This window comes from Eriocheir sinensis, chromosome 32 (genome assembly GCF_024679095.1).
Source record: "Eriocheir sinensis breed Jianghai 21 chromosome 32, ASM2467909v1, whole genome shotgun sequence".
NCBI classification, from domain to species: domain Eukaryota; kingdom Metazoa; phylum Arthropoda; class Malacostraca; order Decapoda; family Varunidae; genus Eriocheir; species Eriocheir sinensis.
Window position 1 is genome coordinate 11,034,596 of NC_066540.1, and position 24,704 is coordinate 11,059,299.

Here is a 24,704-nt window from a genome sequence, read left to right on the forward strand (position 1 = left end):
GGGCCCAATGGAGGGCCCAATGACAGGGCCTAATTCACCACTACCTGCTCCCATGATGGACTCATTATTGTCAGTCAATACCCTTCTGGGAAGTCAGAAGATCCTTCTCTGTGTTTTGTAGTCCCCTTGCTGCCTGAATGACTGAGTGGTCAGCATGTGGCTGTCGTGTCCTGGAGGACTGGGTTCAAGGCCCAACTCCCCGCTACAAGCTGACAATTTTTAGTCACCACCAAGCGAGTGGTCGAAGACAACCCACATGCTGTTCTGATAAACACCTAACAACCTGGACTCTAGTGGAACTCTTTCAAGAGGATCAAGGAGAGCTCTGGGGGACAAGAATGGCATCACTATATACTGCTTGTCTGTGCCACTAATGGGCTGGGGCAGACTCACAGGCCCCATCATCAAAAGGCATGCTGGCACTATGAGCCCAATGTATAAAAAATATATCTGAAAAAAGTCTCCTTTCTTGTCTGTCTTCCAGCTTTGTCTCTTTCAATGTATCTAGTCTTTCATATTATGACAAGTGTATTAGATATTGCAATCAATTTAGTTGCAGCTCTTTGTATCCTTTCCAGCTACCTTTTGTATTGTTTCTGTATGGTGACCAAATAACAACTGCATACTCAAACCTTAATCATAGATACTCCCAGTTCCCTTAACGTTTTTACATCCATATAATCACAAGCCACTCGTATATCTCGCTTGATTTCACTCACTTAGTTGTCTTGTTTTTATATATGCCATTGGGTGAATTAAAATTTTTATTATTATTATTATTAATCTGCTGGCCCAGGTTCAAATCCGGGCCTAGGCAGTTGGTGCACAGCTCATCCATTTGAACTGGTTGGTAAATGGGTATCTGGGGAAGGTAAACTGTGGTAACTCAGATGTCACCCTGACCCCGTGTCAGGGTATTGGGTTATCACCTGCCATGGGCTCAAGGGCCAGTGTGTCTGAGATGAGCACTGGCACAGTTTAGCATATGCCCCAAACTTTACCTTTATTTTATGGTTCCATCTGGTTCTTACTCTACTCACTCTCATCTCCATAACATGACACAAACTACATTTTTGACTCCATTATATAGTTGTCTACAACAATTGAAGCTTATAACGTGTGTGTGTGTGTGTGTGTGTGTGTGCATGCGTTTGTGTGTGCGGTCATGCAAGAATGGGGATGGGTAAGGAATATCAATGATTTATGAAAATTTGTGTTCATTTTGCAAATTTTATTTACTTTTTGAACACACTAAGTGAAAAATTTTCTTCTCAAAACAGAGGGACTCACGGGTACATGGCACCAGAAGTGCTGAGCAAGGGCACAGCATATGACAGCTCAGCCGACTGGTTCTCCTTTGGGTGCATGCTGTACAAGCTGCTCAAAGGCCACTCCCCCTTCAGGCAACACAAGACTCGAGACAAACATGAGATAGACCGCATGACCCTCACTATGGTAAATAAAAATGATGGCCATCTAGTAAATCTGTACCTTTATAGCACTGCATTTTTATCATTTTATTTGTTATCTTTTAGTGGTAAAAAAAAGAGGGCCAATATAGCTATGAGTGTGTTGCATGATCATAGTTATGTTGCAATGCAACCTTGGGTACACACAGAGAAATGACAAGTCCCTAACAGCTTATCAAAGATCTCTTTTATATCCTACCAAATAATTAGAATGCTTTCTCCCTCAGCATCAGCAAGACAAGAAAGTTATTCATTATTCTCTTTAAAAGCAGTCTCTATTCTCACAACCAAGGTCATGGAGTTGGGAGGAAAACGTCAATTAAAACAATAACATTGCTCTCTTACCTTCCAGAATGTTGAGCTTCCTGAAACTTTTACACAAGAACTTCGATGTCTATTAGAAGGTTTACTTCATAGAGATGTAGATAAAAGACTTGGCTGCAAAGGAAGAGGGTAAGCAATTTAAAGTTTTCTGCACCGTTTGGTAATTCTAGTTTCACCTGGCTAAAAAAGAAAAAAAAATCATCCAGGTTTGAAATGCATCGTAAACTTTGGGAGCATTTTTCTCAATGTAATTTAAGAGACTTTAACTCAAACTTCTCAGTACTTATTGGTTGTACAAGCAATGTTGATTTATTTCTGGAAAGCATATAAGAAGTTCTGTAATGTGTCAGTAAAAATGCTGAAATTTTTTTTCACCTCATTTTCAAATGGTATATTTTTGAAACTAGGTACGATATCACTATAAATGATGGACACATAAAGAAGAACACACTGTGAGTTTATCAAACACAAAAAAACTGATGATTCACTTTATTTTCTAAAACAAGATAAATCAAAAGAAAATATGTCTGATTTCATTTATGATTAATACCTACTATATGATTTATACCTAATTACAAAACTAACTGACGTATTTAAAAAAATGAGTATCCAACAATTTACTCATAGTTGCCAATAAATGAGCACAATCACATAAAGATCTGACAAGATCAAGACACATGCAAAAACTGGTTGATTAAATAAGGATTCATATTATTTCAGCTAGGAAAATTGGAAGGGTTGAAATGGGAAAACTGGGTGGAAGCTCTGGGTTGGCATTGTCCTGCAAATAACATTTATGTTAATAAAGGCATTTATTAGGCATAATTATTGAGATCCTACTGTACTCTCAAACAAACAAAACATTTGGATTGTCCACCTAGACATTTTCTCCCTTTTATTATATTATACATAGTGATTTGCTCTAGAATTAAAAGTACTTATGAATTACTACTTCTACAGAGCTGATGAAGTGAAAGAACATCCATTTTTTGGTGGCCTTGACTGGCAGCAAGTATATCTCCAGAAGTACCAACCACCTCTCATCCCTCCCCGAGGAGAGGTCAATGCAGCCGATGCTTTTGATATTGGCTCCTTCGATGAAGAAGACACAAAGGGCATTAAGGTAATATAGTAGATACTCTAGAATAACAAGTAATGCCATGGAATAATAAAAACATGTGGAGTAAACAGAAGAATGCATTTACTCGGTTGGATAATGAATCAATAACTCATGGGAAACATATTTATACATTAGTGGATGGAGTCAAACTATATGAGTGATCTGAGAAAGAAACTTTCAAGGAAAAATGTAGAGAAATCCTTTGAGGAAGAGTGGTGAATGGGTGGACAGAAAGTGGGTAAGCAAAAGCAAAAAATAAAAAAGAGAACAGCAATGATTTGTCTCAAACATAGAATTAGTTACAAGTCAGAGACTGATCCAAGTATAATATATGATACGAATAGGATGGGTAGTGAGTTGTGATAATGTACAGAGCCTTTGGATCAGAGAAGCACAGATGGTTGAAGTGGGGAGGAGCGCTGATGATCTGATGCAATTTATGAACTAGGTGAGGCCCCTGGAGAGAAAAGTGTTAGTGGCCAAGGTGTTTGAACTTTTTTAATTGGAAAGTTATAATGTTAGAATATCTGGGAGAGGGAAGGAGAGGACGAAAGGGAAGGGAAGAGAATATAAACACAAAGGGACTCTCCCAAGAACACTTCATTAGGAGAAGCTAAAATTACATCTTCCAGAACAGACATGGGGGTAGATATGCAACTGTAATACAGATTCAGAAGAGTTTAGATACTAAAAGAGATTGTCATCTAGCAAAGCTGGGCAAATTGAAAATGATTACAGTTACTATAATTTTTTTCCTTTTTTATAAAAGCAATATAGGCTAGGGCTGGGTAGGTGTTGTTAATTTTGGTACTGTTGAGAAGTCAGAAGCTTGGGCTCATGACACAGTGAGACCTCACTGGTTCATGACTTATAGTTAGTTTTCTGCAAACTGCATTTCACAGCAGATGTTGTTCATGTCTCTGGATGTCAGGTGATCAGTTGTTTGTACTGTGTGGGTGGGCATTTTTGTATTTTTTCATGAAAATTGATGCAAAGAAGTGACATGGAACTTTCAACATTTATCCTTTGTGCCCGGTGGGTGGATGTCAAAGAGATAGTGAACTACCGAGAAATAGGTGTAAACTTTTGCTATGTCAGTGGACGGGAGCCAGCATCCTTGTTTAATTTAGGTCTTTTTACAGCATTGTACATTACCTTCAAGGATTTACAGATGTTTGTGAGCTGCTTTTGTAGGTGTGCACACAACAAAAAGTTCAAATTAGACCCTGGGTGGCATCTAATTCTATTTATAGTGAAGCTGGTAAAGTGTTGTGTTGCACCTGGATGTTCAAATCAGCAAGGATGAGACAATTTTGTTTTACAGATTTTTTCTGAAAACTATGACAAGCTGAAAGAGCAAGGAGCAGATGATGAAAGGCAGTGCAGCAGAAGAGCAGGATGGATTGGAGCAGTCAGGAACATCAACTTTGTAGAGGAGCTGGGAACCTTCTCCTTATGACAGACTCCGCAGTGCACATGCAATATATTTGTTGTGTTTCTTGCAGAAGTGGTTAATAATTTGCTAAATTTACTTAACCTAATGAAAGTAAAATCATCTAAATATGTAATGTCGTACACATACACTAGTTGTTTTTAAGTTTAAGTACACGTACGGCATTATATTTTTACCTGAATTTACTTTCATTAACCCTTTCATGCACCACGACGCGATTCACATCAAAACAGAATTGTCTACATGAGCTTTTGACTCGAATCGCGTCAAAAACTTTTAAAAATTTGCCAAAAATAAAGTATCTTTCAGACCTATAAAATAAACTAATTGTCAACTCTCTCGTGCCGTTGGATTTGAAGTGATAATTGCCCGTGGTTTAGTTGCCTCTCAGCAGGCAGCCTGTGAGCGCGACTGTTGTCCCTTTAAAAAAAATTTCAGAGTCGGTAAACTTCGCTATTTATTTGCATTTCTTGATATTTTTCTTTCATAAGGCAGAATAATCTCTTCCAAAACCAACGATATGTAATAATGCCAAGAAAAAGAATACTCGTGGGTGAAATTGATAACATGATAAAAAAATTTTGCCACATGGCTGCAAGGCTCCCAAGGGAGCCCCAGACGGATGTCGCAGTGGAAAGAGAAACTTATTAAACTTTTGGTGCATGAAAGGGTTAAGTAAGGTTAAGTTGGTTTGGCAAATAATTAACCAATTCTCTGTAAAACATGACATACAAATATTACCTGATGTGACGTGTGCTCTGCAGTCTGACATAAGGAGACAGTACCCAGTTCCTCTCTGATGTTCCTGTTGCAACTTACTTGACTACTTGCTCTTCTGTTGTGCTTTTTTCATCAACTGCTCCTTGCTTTTTCCATTTGTCAAATTTTGGATGGAAATCAATAAATCAATGTTATTTTGGCCTTGCCAATTTGAACATCTTGGTGCAATATAACATTTTATCATCTTCATATCACAGAACTATATGACACCCAGAATCCTTTTGCACTTTTTGTTCTGTGCTCACATAAAAGAGTGGCTTGCAAACACTCCTTAATCCTTGGAGTTAATGCTAAATACTGAAAATCCAAAATACTTATTAGATGAAAATATAGGCTTTCGTCCAAAAAACGAAAGTGACCCAAGCGCTGGTTTGCTTTTGTCCTGACGTGGCTGTGATGTCATGAGCAAACTATTTGTCAAACCCAGTGGCAGGATCAACTAAAGTCACAGATGAACAACAGTGTCTGATGCTGGAGATGGTGCCTCTGCAGTTTGAATACCACCTGGGTTTTCTCAATAATAATAATTATAAATATAAAATAAGGCATTAGACAACAATATTAAATAGATGTTTAATGTAATAATTACTAACAAGAAATATAAAAATGCTTGGCAAGCCAGCAGCCTGGCGGTACTAGCCTCGTAGTGATACATTAACACTTACTAAGCTCTTAGTGGTACCAGTACCAGTATCGTTAACTGTGTACCAGTACTGATACCTCCCCAGCCTTAGTACAGAAAACCACTTTGAATGTTATGTTCCAAAACTTATAGGCTGTTAGAAGAGACAGGGCTTGGCATTTACTTTGGTATAAAATAGATTTATTAATCACTGTAGATATGAATCTTCACTACCACTTTTCTCATCTATAATATTTTTATCAGCTGACAGAAGCAGATCAGGAGCTGTACAAAAACTTCCCACTTGTGATCAGTGAGCGTTGGCAAACAGAGGTAGCAGAAACGGTCTTTGAGACTGTAAATCAAGAAGCGGACAAATCAGAACATAAGCGACGTGCAAAACATAAATTTAAGTTTGATACAGATGAAAAGGGTGAGTAATGAATTTTTAAAAAAAGTATGTAAACTAAATAATGTTGATAAGCTCCACTGATGGGCTGATATGAAGTTGGTCAGATAAGTATCTAGTATAACATTACACATTTTCATTGTCCCTTATCTCTACCTAGATTTCTTTTTTTCATTCATCTTTGACGCCTGCTCCTAGGAGCTCCCACCAGTGGATGGCCATGGCAGAATAGTTTCCCATCTCTCTATCCAGACACTCCCTCCTTGCCAGCTCAAAGTTTCTCAAGGATTTTTCCCCCCTCTCCCTGACATACTCCTGCACCCTATCTCTCCATTTCACTGGAGGTCATCCTCAAACATTCCCTCCCTCTATCTCACTCACAAACACCCTCCTGGTCATCTTACTCTCCTCCATTCGCTACATGTGGCCAAACCACTTCAAAGTCTGTCGCTTCACTTCTTCCACCACTCCACACTTCTACCCTTTACCCCCATGACACATTCCAAAATGCTCATACACACTTTCATTACTCATTCCATCCATTCTACTCACACCACATGCACTCCTCAAATAACTCGTTTCCACTGCCCGTGCTCTAGACCTCTGACTTTCATTCCAGGCCCATGTTTCGATTGCATATGTGAGGGTTGGTACTATTACTGTATTTCTCAAATCCCTCCTAGATTTCTTCATCTAAAAATCATTATGTTCTTCAAGTAAAGGAGGAGTTTTGATTGTTAATTAATAATTTGTCAGGCTTTTGTATCCTTCATTCGTAAACTATTTTGCTGAATGATATCCTCAGTATTTAGAGAATATCATGTTCCCTCAAAACAAATTTTGAACCAGCCCTCAGCATGTAAATTTGTTTCTCAGTGGAGGATGTTGTATAATGATCCATTTTGATATACAAACTATGATGACTTTTAGTTTCTATCACTTGTTTTCATGTAGCTAAGATGGTGTAACACTTCCTGATTTTGTTACATAAACATGGAGCCAACTTTTTAATATTCATCACATTTTTTTCTCAGATCATATTCATCGTATACTGATGTGAATCCTCAAAGTTAGAAGATTTTAACTTAAAAAGAAATGCCGAGACATTTCCAACATTGGGCAGAGTGAGTCCCATCTGATGAGAATTCATCCCTCGGTTTTCAATTGCTTTCTTCAGGGAGGACAATTTATAATGAATGTTTGTGACCTTTATAATGAACTGTATCAATGACTTAATATAACACTCTCCCAGCAGGAAGTATATAAATATCGAGTTGGTTACAGAATCCCTAATTATACTGTTCCTTCTAAATGGGATAATTAAAACTTTTTTTTCACTTTGAAAAGATTTTCACACGAGTTTTTCTCTTCTATTAGACCCATTTAACCCCTGTCCTCCATATTTAACATGTAGCACCCATGCTACTATTTACAGATGATGTGGCTTTGGTTGCAGACTCTAAGGGGAAGCTAAAGTAATTCGTGCAAAAAACTTGGGGTTGGTATAGGCAATTAACTGAGTACGGGCTGGTCTATCAGGATGAGGAGTGCTGCGTCCTCAACCTCCCTGAGCTGTTTTTCTCTCTTTTCCTCACCTTGTTTATGCATCTTTATTTGGCTAGCTGTGATATTTATTGCCTCAGGGGTCAGACCAGCCTGTCATTTGGGTGGGTTTGGGGGAAGGGTTTGTGCAGGCTTCACCAATGCATATGCATTGGGCTAGCCTGCCATCACTAACGGGTGTCAGGCAAAGCCTTTAGGACCCCTGCATCTTGAAGGAGGAAGGCCCCCTTAAGCCTTCTTTATGTTTTGGGGGTGGCTGGGAAGGTGCAGAAGTTGTACCCGCCTGCAGAACCAGACAGGAGATTAACCTTCAGAGGGCTCAGCATGTGGGCTCCTGGAACATCTGAAGCCTCTTGGAGGATCACCAACTACCCTACCTATTAAGTGAGCTCAGAAGGCTGAAAGTGGATATAGTAGGACTCTGAAGCAATAAGACCTGGCAGTGGTAAGATCAGTTGTGGAGGGTGCACCTTGTACTGGTCTGGCATGAGCAATGGTGCCCATCTAATGGGGTAACTGTAGGCATCTCCAGCCAACTGCAGCCATTTTTAGTTGAGGTTATTTGGGTTGATAAGCATATATTACAAGGAAGGCTGCAGCACATGTTCGGCTTTATGTCTCCTTTTGCAGTGTATGCTCCTACCGAGATATGAGTAGCTGAAGAGAAGGAGGGGTTGTATGCCTAATTCTGGCAGTGCCCCCTCATCACACAGTCACTGTCTTGGACGACTTTAATACTACTGCTGGCATTGACGGGGTTGGTCATAAGTTGTGTGTTGGTCCCCATGGTTCTGGTACCAGGAACACCATTGGTTCTCTCCTTCTGAAGTTTGCAAGATTCAGGAGACTAAGAATTGCAGGTTTTTGGTACCAGAGACCAAAGCTGCACCACTGGACTTGGTATAGCAATGCTGGAGGGGTAGCTAAGGAAATTGACCACATTCTTCTAAGCACTCATTGGAGGATCCTTCAAAACTGAAGGGTTTTCCAAAGTGAAGGGTTCTTTGCAACTGATGATAGGCTTGATGTTGTAACACTCAGGTTTCATGTCATGTCAAGAAGAATCTCAAGATGCAACAATATTCCATCTTGAAGCTGAATGACCTGGCATGTGCTCACGACTATGTAGTGACAAGTCTCAAATCGGTTCAATATGCTCAGCATCCTTAAGGACCCTGCAATATTCAGGAGAAGAGAGCTCTTGTGTTCCAGAACCATGGGAACCAATGCATAACTTATAACTAACCCTGTCATTGCCAGTAGTACCATTGAAGTCGCCCAAGACAATGAGTGCATGTGTTTAACACGAAGTTGAGTTTGGCGTAAAAAACTTCCTCCTCTTAAGTTTCACACACCTCGGTAGGAACTGCATCAAGACATGAAGCCCAATGTGTGCCTCAGCCTCACTTGCACTCATAAACTGGAGTAACCTCAGCTACAAATGGTTAGAGATGCCTTTAGCTACCTCCTTAAAATGGGCACCACTGCTCATGGCGGACCAGTGATAGGTGTACTCACCGCTTCTGCTCTTTGTACTGCCATGCCTCACCTTTTTGAGTACCAGTATATCCACTCTCAGCCTTATGAGCTCATTCGATAGGTACCGTAGTTAGTGTTCTTCTTCTTCTTTATTTCTTCTTCTTTTCTTCTTCTTTTCTTCTTCTTCTTCTCTTTTCTTTTCTTTTCTTTTCTTTTCTTTTCTTTTCTTTTCTTTTCTTTTCTTTTCTTCTTCTTCTTTTCTTCTTCTTCTTCTTCTTCTTCTTCTTCTTCTTCTTCTTCTTCTTTTCTTCTTCTTCTTCTTCTTCTTCTTCTTTTCTTCTTCTTCTTCTTTTCTTCTTCTTCTTCTTTTCTTCTTCTTCTTCTTTTCTTCTTCTTCTTCTTCTTCTTCTTTTCTTCTTCTTCTTCTTCTTTTCTTCTTCTTCTTCTTCTTTTCTTCTTCTTCTTCTTCTTCTTCTTCTTCTTCTTCTTCTTCTTCTTCTTCTTCTTCTTCTTCTTCTTCTTCTTCTTCTTCTTCTTCTTCTTTTCTTCTTCTTTTCTTCTTCTTTTCTTCTTCTTCTTTCTTTTTCCTTCTTCTTCTTTTCTTCTTCTTTTCTTCTTCTTTTCTTCTTCTTCTTCTTCTTCTTTTCTTCTTCTTCTTCTTCTTCTTCTTCTTCTTCTTCTTCTTTTCTTCTTCTTTTTCTTCTTCTTCTTCTTCTTCTTTTCTTCTTCTTCTTCTTTTCTTCTTCTTCTTTTCTTCTTCTTCTTTTCTTCTTCTTCTTCTTCTTCTTCTTTTCTTCTTCTTCTTCTTCTTCTTCTTCTTCTTCTTCTTCTTCTTCTTCTTCTTTTCTTCTTCTTCTTCTTCTTCTTCTTTTTTTCTTCTTCTTCTTCTTTTTTTTCTTCTTCTTTTCTTCTTCTTCTTCTTCTTCTTCTTTTTTTCTTCTTCTTCTTCTTTTTTTTCTTCTTCTTCTTCTTCTTCTTCTTCTTCTTCTTCTTCTTCTTCTTCTTCTTTTCTTCTTCTTCTTCTTCTTCTTCTTCTTCTTCTTCTTCTTCTTCTTCTTCTTCTTCTTCTTTTCTTCTTTTCTTCTTCTTCTTCTTCTTCTTCTTTTCTTCTTCTTTTTCTTTTCTTCTTCTTCTTCTTTTCTTCTTCTTCTTCTTTTCTTCTTCTTCTTTTCTTCTTCTTCTTTTCTTCTTCTTCTTTTCTTCTTTTCTTCTTTTTCTTCTTCTTCTTTTCTTCTTTTTCTTCTTCTTCTTCTTCTTTTCTTCTTCTTCTTCTTTTCTTCTTCTTCTTTTCTTCTTCTTCTTTTCTTCTTCTTCTTTTCTTCTTCTTCTTTTCTTCTTCTTCTTTTCTTCTTCTTCTCCTTCTTTTCTTCTTCTTCTTCTTTTCTTCTTCTTCTTCTTCTTCTTCTTCTTCTTCTTCTTCTTCTTCTTCTTCTTCTTCTTCTTCTTCTTCTTCTTCTTCTTCTTCTTCTTCTTCTTCTTCTTCTTCTTCTTCTTCTTCTTCTTCTTCTTCTTCTTCTTCTTCTTCTTCTTCTTCTTCTTCTTCTTCTTCTTCTTCTTCTTCTTCTTCTTCTTCTTCTTCTTCTTCTTCTTCTTCTTCTTCTTCTTTCTTCTTCTTTCCCTTCTTCTTCTTCTTCTTCTTCTTCTTCTTCTTCTTCTTCTTCTTCTTCTTCTTCTTCTTCTTCTTCTTCTTCTTCTTCTTCTTCTTCTTCTTCTTCTTCTTCTTCTTCTTCTTCTTCTTCTTCTTCTTCTTCTACTACTACTACTACTACTACTACTACTACTGAGGTTGATGTTGATAGTAATGATACTACTACTACTATAACATGCTTTTCCTGATGTGCCCATTAAGTTTACATCCTGCTCTCAGTGTCTTAAAATCTCACCTGCCACTCCTCTTCCCTTTAATCTCCTTCCCAAGCTTCGCCATACTTCCACTTCCCTCTACATGCATGCCCCCTTCCTCTCCATCCCTTCTCTGTTTACCCACTCTGATGCACCAGCAGCAATGCCATCCAACATTCACATATTAATTTATTTATATTTGATTTTGCCTCATCAGTTATCTAAACACCTACAAGCCTTTTTGTACCTCACATGACTATCTCTAAATGTGTCTGTCAGATAATTTGCCTTTTTTTCCATCAGGACACACATAGAAGACAGAATGAACCAATTATTTGATTGAAAATTCATGTTGTACAGTGATTTTCAAAGCTGTTATCTTATTATCTTAAGTATATGGAAACTTATTAAGAATCATGTCATATTTGTGTATGTTGAAATACTAATTACTGTTGTCTTTTTCTAGAATCTGACTGTATAATTCATGGCTACATCAAGAAGCTTGGAGGACCCTTCACGTCAGCGTGGCAAACGCGATATGCAAAGCTTTACCCAAATAGAGTTGAACTGCACTCTGAGTCTAGCTCGGGGAAACCAGAACTTATATTCATGGACCAGCTAGATGATGTGTCTTCAGACTTCGTACAGATAAAAGGGGAGAATTGTATTGTTTTGAAAACCAAAGACAGCAAGATCATTCTAACAAATCCTGTAAGTATACAAATAAATTTTCTTCTAAAACCGAGATAATTATTGGGTAGCATTAAAATATCTCAATAATTCTTCTTTGTATCCAATTAGATTTTTATATGAGACGCAGACAGTGGCAAAGAGCCAAGGGCCAAAAGTCTGCACTGAGAAGAAGCAAACAATTTTTTGCAAGTTTCAACTTGTGTCAAATTTTCAACCAATAGGAGACTTTCTAATTGAATTTGGGCAGAGGGCAGCACTGTGTCTGGTTCCCAACAGGAAGGCAATAGAAATGCTATGCCTCTCATATGCTGCTCTAAAAGAGCTATGAGGCAAAGTACTATGATATTTCATTTAAATAATTAAAATAATTTCATATGAATATATAGCCGAGAAGAAAGCATTTCCCACCTTGTTATAATATTGGCAAAATAAGACCATTCTGCTGCAATCCTGGCAGCCCCAATTCTTGCTCACTGTCTGTATGAATTTGATGCAAAGGCTTCCTGTGATAAATGACCATTTTAATTATTTAACCCCTTCAACACGAGGACGCGTATACTGCGTCCTTACGTGCACCGTACCATATCCGAGGACACGCATACTGCATCCTGGCTCGCTTTAGCCAGTATATGAGTTATTTAATCTCTGTACATTTATGCTTACATCTCCAAATTATCAATTAACTTGTTTCTTTATGTGCACCAATTAATTCTGCATGTTTTCATATATAATACATGATGATTATGCTGAGTTTATGGCTGAAAACTTGTTATATCCAGTAACAACATTTGAAATTTGGCGCGCGCGGCAATCTCGGATACAGCGCAGGGCGCTGTTTTGGCCTGGCCATAGTGAAGGGGTTAACTAATGAGTGTCTTGAACTTGTTTCATAAAAATCTATTCAGATTAAATGTTTGTACTTGGTGACCCAGAAACACTACCATATGCTTAAAATGCCAAGCTCTGTGCACAAAGACAGGATGCGATCACACAGATAAAAACTGATAATATTTATGCAATTTGTCAATGTCTGTGTGACTGCAGCACATCTCATGCATGGGTGGGGGTTGGCCTGGTAGACATAGCTCAGTTTTGTATATGGTGTTTCTGGGTCACCAAGTACCAACATTTATCATAAATATAGTTTGCCAAATGACAAAGTCAACATAGTCAGTGTAAGAACTTAATTAAGTTATTAGAATGATCATATATCACAGGAAGCCTGATTTCACTTGTCTTCGCATCATATTTATACAGATAATGAGTTTTTTGCTTATAACTTTTTTATTTATTTAGTGCTTTCCAATTTTTTTTCTTATTATTATTAATCTGTATTAATAGAGCTTTCATTTGCCACCAAGCACGCCTTCCTAGCTTCAGTAGTTTTTGCTTGAGCTTGACCAGAAGTCGCAACAAAAATTCGCTGAATCTGACTCATTTCACGCCACAAAAATTAATATGTCTGCACAGACATTCACATATGAACACTTCAATATGTTGACTATCTTGTACTAAAATCATTTTAAGATATCTATATAAAAAGTTACTATTTTTATATAATCATTTCCCTATATAAATCAACCTATATTAAGTGCCTTATTATACATGTTATTTAATTTGCTTTCTTTTGATACCATATATATATATATATATATATATATATATATATATATATATATATATATATATATATATATATATATATATATATATATATATATATATATATATATATATATATATATATATATATATATATATATATATATATATATATATATATATATATATATATATATATATATATATATATATATATATATATAGGAATAGGGTTGAATAGTAAATGAAATAAAAAAATAACACGAATAATAAGGCACTTAATATAGGTTGATTTATATAGTGAAATGATTATATAAAAATAATAACTTTTTATATAAATATTTTAAAATGATTTTGGTACAAGATAGTCAACATCTTGAAGTGTTCATATATGAATGTCTATGCAGATATATTACTTTTTGTAGCGTTAGGAAGGTTTTTCGTCACGGCGCGTGAAATGAGTCTGATTCGGTGAATTTTTGTCGCGACTTCTGGTCAAGTTCAAGCAAAAACTACTGAAGCTAGGAAGGTGTGCTTGGTGGCAAATGAAAGCTCTATTAATACAGATTAATAACCAGAAAAAAAAAAAAAAAAAACTATTTTGTGATGGCTCGACGACAAACTTGGAATCGAGCTATCAAAACATCCTTCGAGTTGGTCAAACTACATTGCCAAGAGGGGCTACATGCCAAATTACAGCCTTCTGGATGAAATAGCAATGCCACACTAGACAAAAACGGCAAAGTGTCTGGAGTTCGTCAAAATCGCTCACAGAAGGGTTTACGTTTAGAGCTATAGCAACGAAACTACTGGGAGTAGGGAAATGTAATTAATGCATCATATTGTAAAGCACACTGGTAGGGCTAAATTATTTGTTAATTAAGTATTTTGAAATTCTCAAAAAATGAGTGGGTTTCAAGGTTGGGAACTCAAAAAAAAAAAAAAATTCAGTCGTTTTTTGCGAATTTATTCGATTTTTTACCCTTTTGAGTCGGTTTTTGAGTACGGTCACTCATTACAAAATATAGCCTTTTCATTTTGCTGTCGATTGATACCAAAACCATTTCTGTTGTCCCAGAAACGAGGGAGTCATGGCGATTCGCACCAAAGCGGTTGATTTTTCAAAATTCGCAGCTTAATGACAATGGCACCTCAAAATCAAAAGAGTCTGCCGTCCATTACTTGAGATGTCACTGGCTGAGCCCATTGAACCAATTCAAGACTGCCACTGCATTCTCAAGGGCACATGCCAGGTCTTTCAGTCTCAAGGTGTAACTCAGTACAGATAGTCCTCAAGCTATGACGGGGTTCATTTTTGATAGCTAGGTTATACGTCAAATTGGTTGTGTATCGAAATTTTCATAAAAAAATAAAACAAACAATGGTTATTATTACATATCTACCTGATGGGACCAACAACCAGTGGGTGACTATATCCCTCACCTGCTAAGCAACTGGGCACCTACTATAAGACTGTGCAATGTACAGGAGTTATTTCATATTTATGTGTTACTGTATGATTTATTCAACCATGCCCTTGACGTGCAATGGAAGTTTGTTGACCACTGCCGGTGCACAGCTGATGACCAAGACCAAGACTTGGAGGAAGTAGAGTGAGGAAGAGGAAGTGTGTGACCAAACCTCACACCACCACTGGAATATGCTTTATGGATTGCTTGTTTTACTTCACCCTTTTTTTTTAACACCACACACTTAAAAATAAGACCAGTCATGAACCAACACCAAAATGATAATGATGGAGGCTGACAAATACAATACCATACACTGTTACCAGTCAAGAAACCTTATCCAGTAATGACTACTTCTTGATCAACGTAAGAGCTCTAAGGTTTTGGCTAATTTAGAATTGTCACCCCTTGCAACTTGAGCAGTGCTTACAGCGTGAGCACCACAGGCATCTGTGGGGGAAACGTTGGTTGGCAAGGTGAGGCGATCTTGTAAGAACAGCTGTTAGGTAAGGAAGGGAAAGGAGGGTAGGAGGTTTGGGAATTCTCTGTCAATAACAGCTGCTCTATCCATGGTGGGAGATAAGATATATCGACTCATTACTTTACTTAGTATTACTAATATTATTGGTCTTGTCATAAGTGCAAACGGTTGTAAGACGCATATGTCGTAAATTGAGCACTATCTGTATTGTTACATCTCAAGATTCTTCTTGACCTTCAATAAAGCTTGAGTGTTGCAACAACAAGCCTGTGTTCATTTGCACAGGACTCAACACTTCAGAAAACCCTGCAGTTCTAGAAGATACTTTAACAAGTACTTACAAGGATGTGATCAGTCTCCTTAGCTATATCTCCGGCATTACTGTACCACATCCAGCAGTGAAGCCTTGATTGCTGGTAACAAAAACCTGCAATTCTCAACCTCCTGGATTTTGCAGTATTCACCGTCGGTGTTACTGGTACCAGAACCATGGGGGCCAACACACACAACTCATAGCCAACCCTATCAATGACAGTAGTAGCTCTAAAGTCTCCCAGGACAATGAGTGTGTCCCTAGGGTGGCACTGGTGTTATACGGAGTTGAGTTTGGCATAGAACAAAATCCTCTCATCAGTTTCTCACATCTCAGTAGGAGACATAAAGCCCAGAGTGAGCTTCTGCCTCACTCGCATTATTTGCTCATCAACCAGAGCAATCTCAACCACAAATGACTGCAGTTGGCTGGAGATCCCTACAGCTACCCCCTTAGGACTGGCACCATTGCTTATGCTAGACCAGTAGTAGGTGTACCCCTCACTACTGAGCTTGTCTCAAGAGAATTTTGTTATATCTACCCTCAGCCTTTTGAGTTCATTCAATAGGTTAAGTAGTTGGTGATCTTCTGAGAAGCTCAGGACATTCAAGGAGCCCACATGTGGCACCCTCCACCCTCCAAAGGATAACCCCGAGCCTGGTTCTGCGGTGGGCTTCTGCGCCTCCCAGACCATTCCTGAAACAAAAAGAGAGGCTAAGGGCCCTTCGTCCCATGAAATGCAGGCTTTCCCTATGCGGATGCATCAAGGAAGCCTGCAGTGCAGTTGGATCCGCCAATAAAACCGAATCGGGATCGAGGCTCAGGTCATGACCCTGACCTCTGCTTATTTTGTTTTTGGTTAAAAGGCAGGCCCTTCCCCAAACCAACACAAATCAGGAGGTGGACTGACTGCTGGCCGTAGGTTTCAAATTAAAGTTAGATAAATTTATGAATGGAGAAGAGAGACCAAATAATTGGTGCACAGAGCTGACATGGTAGGCATACTGGTTTCTTGTTAGTCTGCTTTTGTTTCCATTTAATTTTATAACCTAATACTATGATTTACATGAATAACATGACTCTTCTGAAGTGTGTGCAGGAGTTATTCAGTCATATGCGCGGGCTACCGCCGCCGACCCATGCGAAGAATCACACCATTGAAACAAGTATAAATGTTGACAGAGAAAGCAGGCTCGAACGGGTTAGAGCCTGCTTGCTCCAACCCGTTCAAGCCCGCGCTGGTAAACCTGCTTTCTCTGTGTGCACACCCTAACTGAGACTCTATTCCCATTGTTTTCTGCTTTGAGCTCTCTCATCTTGCAGCGAGTAAAGGAAATCCATACTCATGTCTTCGACTTGTACAAAGAGACACACCAGTCCTTGTCAATATATTTTATTCTTTTCAGTAATTAGTGCATGCACTATGGCAAGCTAGCACTAGCAAAAGATAGTGCACACACACTAATTCCAAAATGTGAGTGGAAATTGCTAATAGTAATTACTTGAAATGTTAGCATATTACAATACGGCAATAGCATGACCACAATACAACACTGCATACACCTAGATGGGAGAAAGTTGCACACTATATATGATGATGCTGATAAAATTCAGAGGAATTCTATGAATGCTTGCTTTTGTATCACTTAACCCGTGGGCTTTGGCTATGGGAAAGCCGAGAAGTGCCTGAGAAACGACAAAATTACTCTGCATTTTGAGACTTAGAAAAGAGCATGGAACGTAAGTCAGAGTACTCCTCTCATAACCATAAAGCCGTTAAAAATATTTACTTTTACTCAAACTCCATTCTTTTCGGATGGTGCTTGTTACAAAATAAACAGTTTTGTGACGTGTGGCATCTAGCCGAGAGTTGCTTGTTGTGTACTATAGAGAATTTGACAAGTGATTACTGTATGGATAGGTAATTCAGTATGCCATGACCTTACAGCACCACCTATGACAAAAAAGCCTACCTCAAGATCACTCACCCACCACATTGACCTAGAGCATTCATGGTGGGTTGCGCTATGCCACCACCGCATACAATTAGCTCGAATTAGGCGTTTTATGGCGAGCCCTTTTTAGGGTCCACCGTACCACAGCCACGACTCGTGAAAGCCCAAAAAAGGGTCTGCCGACATTCTCGGGTTAAAAGATTTTTCATTAGTTTAAAATTCTTTTTGTAATATTTTACATGACTGTTGAAGGCAACTGCACCACTGATCATCATTCCTTATGGTAAAACTGAATTCAGTTCACATGACCTTTTAACACATCATATGTGTTTAAGGCAAGCAGAACAATAGTGTAATTATACTCATTTGTAACAGAGCTATATCTCTTTTAGTGATCTCTTACATCTTGCATTAGCCTATAGAAACATGAATTAGCCTTTAGAAACATGCATTAGCCTATAGAAACATGCATTACACTATAGAAACATGCATTACACTATAGAAACATGCATTCGTTATTTCTTACCTCACATATCACAGGGGTAATATTCTTAGTTGTTGTTTCTCAGACAAATATAGTTAGTGTCTGCTTAAATATAGTTAATTCATCATTTAAATGAAATGTTAGTAATTTTACATACAAAAATTCTTTATCCATCTGGTTTCTTATCTTATATTTAAATCTAAAAAAATCTTATGATAATATTCCTTATTTCTATTGCAGGATGAAATTGGACTCAAAGAATGGTCTATATCTTTACGATCAGCGCACAAAATGTCACTGGAGCTTCTCAGCAACATGGCGAAAAAGGCTGGAAGGATTTACGGCACTGAAGGAAATAACAAGCCTTCATTAATGGCCCGAAATGGGAATGGAAACTGAGAGGAAAGTGCGAAGTCTTGTGTTAGTGAACTACCTTGACACAACCAACAGATTCTCAAAGTAAACAAGCTGTGTTATGGTATAGACAAAAGTATTTCCTCCGAGGTGAAAGAGGACATTGAGTAACCACAGAGGAGAGAAAACTACCTTGTTAATTTAAGAAATTTTTGAGAAGTGTTTGTGCTGACATTTATAAGGATACAGTATATGAGTGTGCAAAAAAATGAGTTTCCTTTTCATTTACTACTGAAAATGAGAAAAAAAAGTATCATGAAAAAACATGGTTTGAATATGAAAATGCAAATAGAGGAGACTGCAAACTACCCCAAGGATTTATCACAAGAAAAAGTCATTCCATCTGGTTTGATATTTCTGGAGCTGGTTCAAGTGAAGTACTATTTTACTTTGAATAACAGAAAAAAATGCAAAACTGTATATCAACTACTTGAATATATCAAAGCATTTGTTTGACTGCTGGCTTCACTTGGCTTGGTAGTGTTGCATTATTACCTAATTGCAGTGCTGCAAACAGAAAATATGTAGGATATTTAGATATGGGAAAGAAAATGAAAATAATGACCACTACCCACAAGCATTTCCCATATTGCTTACAATATCCCAAAATACATTCGTCAGTCTCAATTATTTTCAGGCAAGTGCACAAAGTTGCATTAATCTTTGGAATTTTTTTAATGTTCACAAGTATATTTTTGTGCTAGATGATAGAACTGAGTGCTTAAGAGTTAATTGTTTAACTTCCACTGTGATGATGTCTTATGTGAGCCTGTCTTTGAATGAGGTGAAAATATTTAATGTGTTGCCAGTGACAACATGAACAGTAAACCCCTATGGTGGACCTGTTGCCAGCGTCTGTCGTTGAAACTAAAGAGTCAACTTTGGTGTTGGTAAAAATAATAGATTTCCCTGTGTGTGCTGTTTGTGTCTCCTTGTGTGTGAAGTTATTGTGCCAGTGTGAGTGACCTGGAAAACTGCATTAGTTTGTGTAAGATTTTGCAGCTTTATTGTACTTGTATATATACACTAAATTTCTCAGCAAGACATTCACTAAACTTTCTTGTTGGACTTGTTGGACTTGAGTGCACCATCTCATGGGTTTGTGGTCATGAGACAGATTATACCATACTGTATTACTCTATACTGTGCTGACTGATGCTTTCTGATCCTTGTTCTACTGTGATACCTCTCAGTACTCAGTCTCAATCCCTAAATATCTGATACCCAGAATTGAAAATGTCCTAGCATTTTATTTTTCGTAAGAAACTTTTTTTCTATTATTATTTATACACTATATTGTAAAAATATCCCTCATAGTATGTTTGCTTTTAATTCACAAAATCAAAAATTAATCACTGACTGGAGAACTTACCTTACTGGTGTTCCCGGTGAACATGTTTGAGATATGCAATATCTCTTGTGCTTTCCATCTTCATCCATCATTCTTCCATTATTCTTAAGCTGCAGTGAAAAAATAGTGGTAAATGACCTTCTCAAACGGTTTTGTGTTTATCCAGTATACCCCATAAGTAACTTTTAATGTGATTCAGTAAACCTTTGTTCGTTCAATATACATGTCAAGAAAAGTTTTAAGGCCTGTGCTGTGTTGAACTTCTTGAAAAATTGGCTAAGTAAGGGATTGGTGGTCTTTCTCACTTGTAGTCTGCTAATGTCATCATTACCAAAGAACTTTTTTTAAATATCACTTTGAGGATCTGGTAAACCATTTCCTAACACTTTTTAGCCTAGAAGGAATTAATGCAGGCTAATGCACAGCAGAAATACTGACTGGCCTTCCTGCAGTGGGATAGGCATTCATTTTCTTGTAAATGTTTTCATAAACATTTCTTCAATGTCAAACGTTTATTTCATCACGCAAGTTTATTGTTGTACATAATATTTCTAGAACTGGAAACAATGCATCTGAAGCAAATATTAGCACAGATGAAATAGTGCTATGAATTTATCTTCATTCCTGGACATTCCTGTTGCAATCTGTGTTGCTCTCAAGTACTACTTACCTACTATAAGTAAGTAAGTGTATATACTAGTTATATAGTGTGGAATTATTAACAGCTAAAAACACACATTACCGTGCCAAGAGTGACCAGTAGGTAAAAGTTCAGGGGGCAGAGAGGCTGGAGCTGGTTACTTGCAGTATGGTGTGGGGAGCAATCTGTAGCCATAGACCTCACATCACTCCTACCGAAGACAGGATGCAGTTAAGTGAAGACATGATAGTAGCATCAGGGAAAAAAAAACTAATGATTCATGTGCCTTTGTAGGTAATTGATTACTAAATGCAAGAATACTGAATAATAAGATGCACAAGTTTTACAGAATTGTTGAGTGAGGGAAGATTTCAATATCTGTCTCACAGGAATAATACCTGCATATGGCAAAAAAAAGTGTACCCAAGCAAAATAAAGCAAGGGAGAGAAAAATGCATATAGAGATTCATTGACAAATAAAAAAGCATCATTCATAGTGTGAATTATGAGAGAGGATGTAGATCTCAGCAACATGCAAGACCTAAAATCATCAATTTGTTGGCATATACTTGACTACAGAATTATTTGAGTGAAACCTTAATTATCTCCTACTTTTATATTTCTATAAAATCAAGTACATATTAGGCTGATTTAGTCTACAGATAGTTTCCTAGTCTTACAGAGCTGATTTTAACATGTCTCTGGTTCTTGTTTATATTACTATTTTTTATCTACCCAGGATGCTTTTAAAGAACTCATGGCTTGTATTAAGTCATCTTCCCCTGCATCCCTTGCACTTAAATTCAATTCATGGTTGTGTAAAGAATAGGTTGATGATGCTCAAGTATGCATCTACTCTGCATTTTATTAATTTTGTGTTTCTTTGTAACACATCTTTATGGAAGAAAAGTATGTGATATGACAGTTAAGGTAGGGGAAACTTTCCATTATTAAGTTCTGTAGTCATGGTACTCTGCCAAGTTTTAATTTCAAGATTAAGTTGGTCATTTGTTTATTGAATAAATACTTTTCATACAACTCAAAATATCAAACTCTTTGTGAAAGTTAAATATTGAAAAGGGATCAGCTCTCATGAAAGTATACTCACAAATTCTTCTTTAACTCTTAAGAAAACATCCTTGAAAATGAAAAAACACAAAGATATATGACATCATATCTCTGACCATTCAGTATGCCATAAAATGTAGTTATCAATACATTCCTAAAAGATCATAGGCCAGTAGCACTGTTCATAATAATCACTAATTAATACCAATTATAACCATCACCTTTGTCAGTTTGCCCTTTATGAATAACACAACTTCCAAATTTCTACAAGATGAAACAGAATGGAATTGTCCTTGTTATAAAACTAGTGCAATAATTCACAAATCACTGATAGGAGAATTCAATGGAAACTGTCAGTCAAATTGATTTTTGTATCAGACACCATTAAGATTAGCAGGTAACAGAAAAAGACTGAGGCTTTGTTTGACACACAAGTATGCTCATGCATAAATACATGCATGGACATGCATGAGTTCAAACATGAGACCATCTCCAATTCTGTATACCTCACTTGGCAAATATGCACACACTGGAGCTTGATAGTGCAGTGGTTAGCACACTTACCTAACAACTGAGAGGTCCCGAGCTTGACTCCTGGCTGGAGTGGAGGCAGATAAGTAGTCTCCTTTAATCCTGCCCCCTGTCTACCTTGCACTGAATGGGTACCAGATGTCAGTTGTGGGTCATGCCCTGCCTCCTGGGTGTGGTGTGATGTTCTAGCCATACCCAACGTCAGTTACCTGAGTTCCAAGCTCATTTGGGGAAGGTACTGGCACACAACCCTCCCCACCCACCCACACACACTTGCGTACACACACACACACACACACACACACACACACACACAGGAAGAAACTTAATAAAGGAACCTGTTTGAGTGACTTAAAAAAAGTATAGTTTTCCACATCGAAGTGTCAACACATGGAACAGCTTGTGGGGAAGAGGTGGTGGAGGCGAAGAGTGTCCAACAAATGAAGGAAAGGCTGGATAAATGTGGATATGGAGACGGGACTATTAGAGCTTAGCTCGGGCCCGTTAGACTACAAATAGGTAAACACACACACACACACACACACACACACACACACACACACACACACACACACACACAGAGCTCCGTAGTGCAGTGGTTAGCATGTTCGCCTCACAAGCATGAGGTTCCAGGTTTGATTCCTGGTCAGAGTGGAGACATGAGCAATCTAATTTAATCTGTGCTCATTGTCCACCCAGCAGTGAATGGGTACCGAGTTTCAGTCAGGGATTGTGTTCTACCTTCTGGGTGTGTGCGGGTGTCAAGTTTCAGCTGTATCCAGAGTCACTAGCAAGTTCCAAGCTCATTTGGGGAGAGTGTTGGCTGGTGATTGCGAGTCTTGCACGGTCAGACCATGGTGAATTATATACACACACACACACACACACACACACACACACACACACACACACACACACTGTGGCTTACTGAGCTTAATTACAGTAGAGCCCCATTTAGCGCGAGAATTAGGTGGATGAACGCGGTCGCGCTAACTGAATTCGCGCTAATTGAATAAAGTAACCAATATGAAAAAAATTATTTGGTGCACACATGGGTCTGACTTATGGGCTTGATAATTACTCCAAATAATCGCTCACTTTAAAAAAAAAAAACTACGATTGGCTGAGCTCTGAAAACACACTTGTCATTCGCTGGGAGTCCAATGACGTCATTGCCGGCGCTCACCCGGTCAGCGGCCTCGCTGCCTTAAGGCAGTATCACACTTGGACAACCGGCAAATCCAAATTTTCTGGGTGTGCGTCACATACGGCCAAGGTCAGTTGCCCGTATCCACATCCACAACGTAAACAAAGCACTTGCTCTGTATCAACATGACGTTGTCTGCTAAAGTAAGGGCTCTCGTGACTTGTGCTGCGCATCATGGCAGTTTGTGCCGCGCATCATGGCAGCTTGTGCTGTGCATCATGGCGGCTTGTGCCGCGCATCATAGCAGCTTGTGCCGTGCATCATGGCGGCTTGTGCTGCGCATCATGGCGGCTTGTGCCGTGCATCATGGTGGTTTGTGCTGCGCATCATGGTGGCTTGTGCTGCACATCATGGCGGCTTGTGCCGCGCATCATGGCGGCTTGTGCCGCGCATCATGGCGGCTTGGCGCAATTTTCAAAATTCAGTCGTGGTAGCTGTTCGCGCTAACTGAGGCTTTCGCACTAATTAATTTTTTTCTTGGTAGATGGTGGCTCACGCTAATTGCAGTTCGCGCTAATTGATCTTGCGCTAAGTGGGGCTCTACTGTACATAATTTAAATCTGAAGTACACAATATGTACTAGTGTTCATATATTATATGAACAGCATTAAAGAAAAATATCAACTTGCAAATTCTAGTTAACTTAAATTGTGGCATGAAGCTTAAATTTCAAGTTCAGTTATTTTGTTCAGTTATTCATGAATGTTTCAATACTTGATGTCAAGGATGTGGAGGAAGAAAGTGAAAGCACTAATCAGAAGAAATCAATAGGGGGAAAAATCCACCAGATGGAGACTGGTTTTACCTGTGACAGAAAAAATTCTGGATATCAGACTTCCAATGCACAAATCATTCTAGTATTGAGAGAGATCACTGTAGCTGTTTTCCTTATCCATGCTCAGAGGAAACATGATGGCATCCCTCACATGAACATAAGATGAAAATGATGTCTTAGTTATTGTCAATATGAGAATGAAATATATATATATATATATATATATATATATATATATATATATATATATATATATATATATATATATATATATATATATATATATATATATATATATATATATATATATATATATAGCTGGCAACAACAAATTTATTGTCTAAGTTTCATTAGCTGTAGCTGATTTAGGACAATTTTGATGTGCTGAATCCAAAAATCACATTGGTTTTGCTCATTCTGGTCAACCTTTTTATCTATCGCCACGTCATTTTTTTTTGTTTTTTTTACACGTACGGGTATTTTCTATTTATATTTATTTATATATATATATATATTTATATAAACGAATTCTGAAGAATTTACATGCGCCAATTTTTGACTAACCGGTATTTCTTGTATTTTGTTGGGACAACGGCCCAGGTTCACCAAGTACCCGTGCTTTCTGTGCATGTGGGATAGTAGGGACAAAGTTCAGCATTA

General features: G+C 38.0%; 1 protein-coding gene across 1 annotated transcript in view; it reads left to right on the forward strand.

Annotated features, from left to right (window-relative positions):
- Positions 1-24,704, forward strand: part of LOC127006428 (G protein-coupled receptor kinase 1-like) — a 102,390-nt gene that overhangs the window by 73,466 nt on the left and 4,220 nt on the right. Inside the window, exons 11-16 of the mRNA XM_050876380.1 lie at positions 1,281-1,455; positions 1,822-1,922; positions 2,754-2,916; positions 6,033-6,201; positions 11,528-11,772; positions 18,299-24,704. The exon at positions 18,299-24,704 is cut by the window's right edge and continues 4,220 nt beyond it. Coding sequence (XP_050732337.1) covers positions 1,281-1,455; positions 1,822-1,922; positions 2,754-2,916; positions 6,033-6,201; positions 11,528-11,772; positions 18,299-18,457 — 1,012 coding nt within the window. The 3' untranslated portion in view covers positions 18,458-24,704. The remainder of the gene's footprint in view (positions 1-1,280; positions 1,456-1,821; positions 1,923-2,753; positions 2,917-6,032; positions 6,202-11,527; positions 11,773-18,298) is intronic.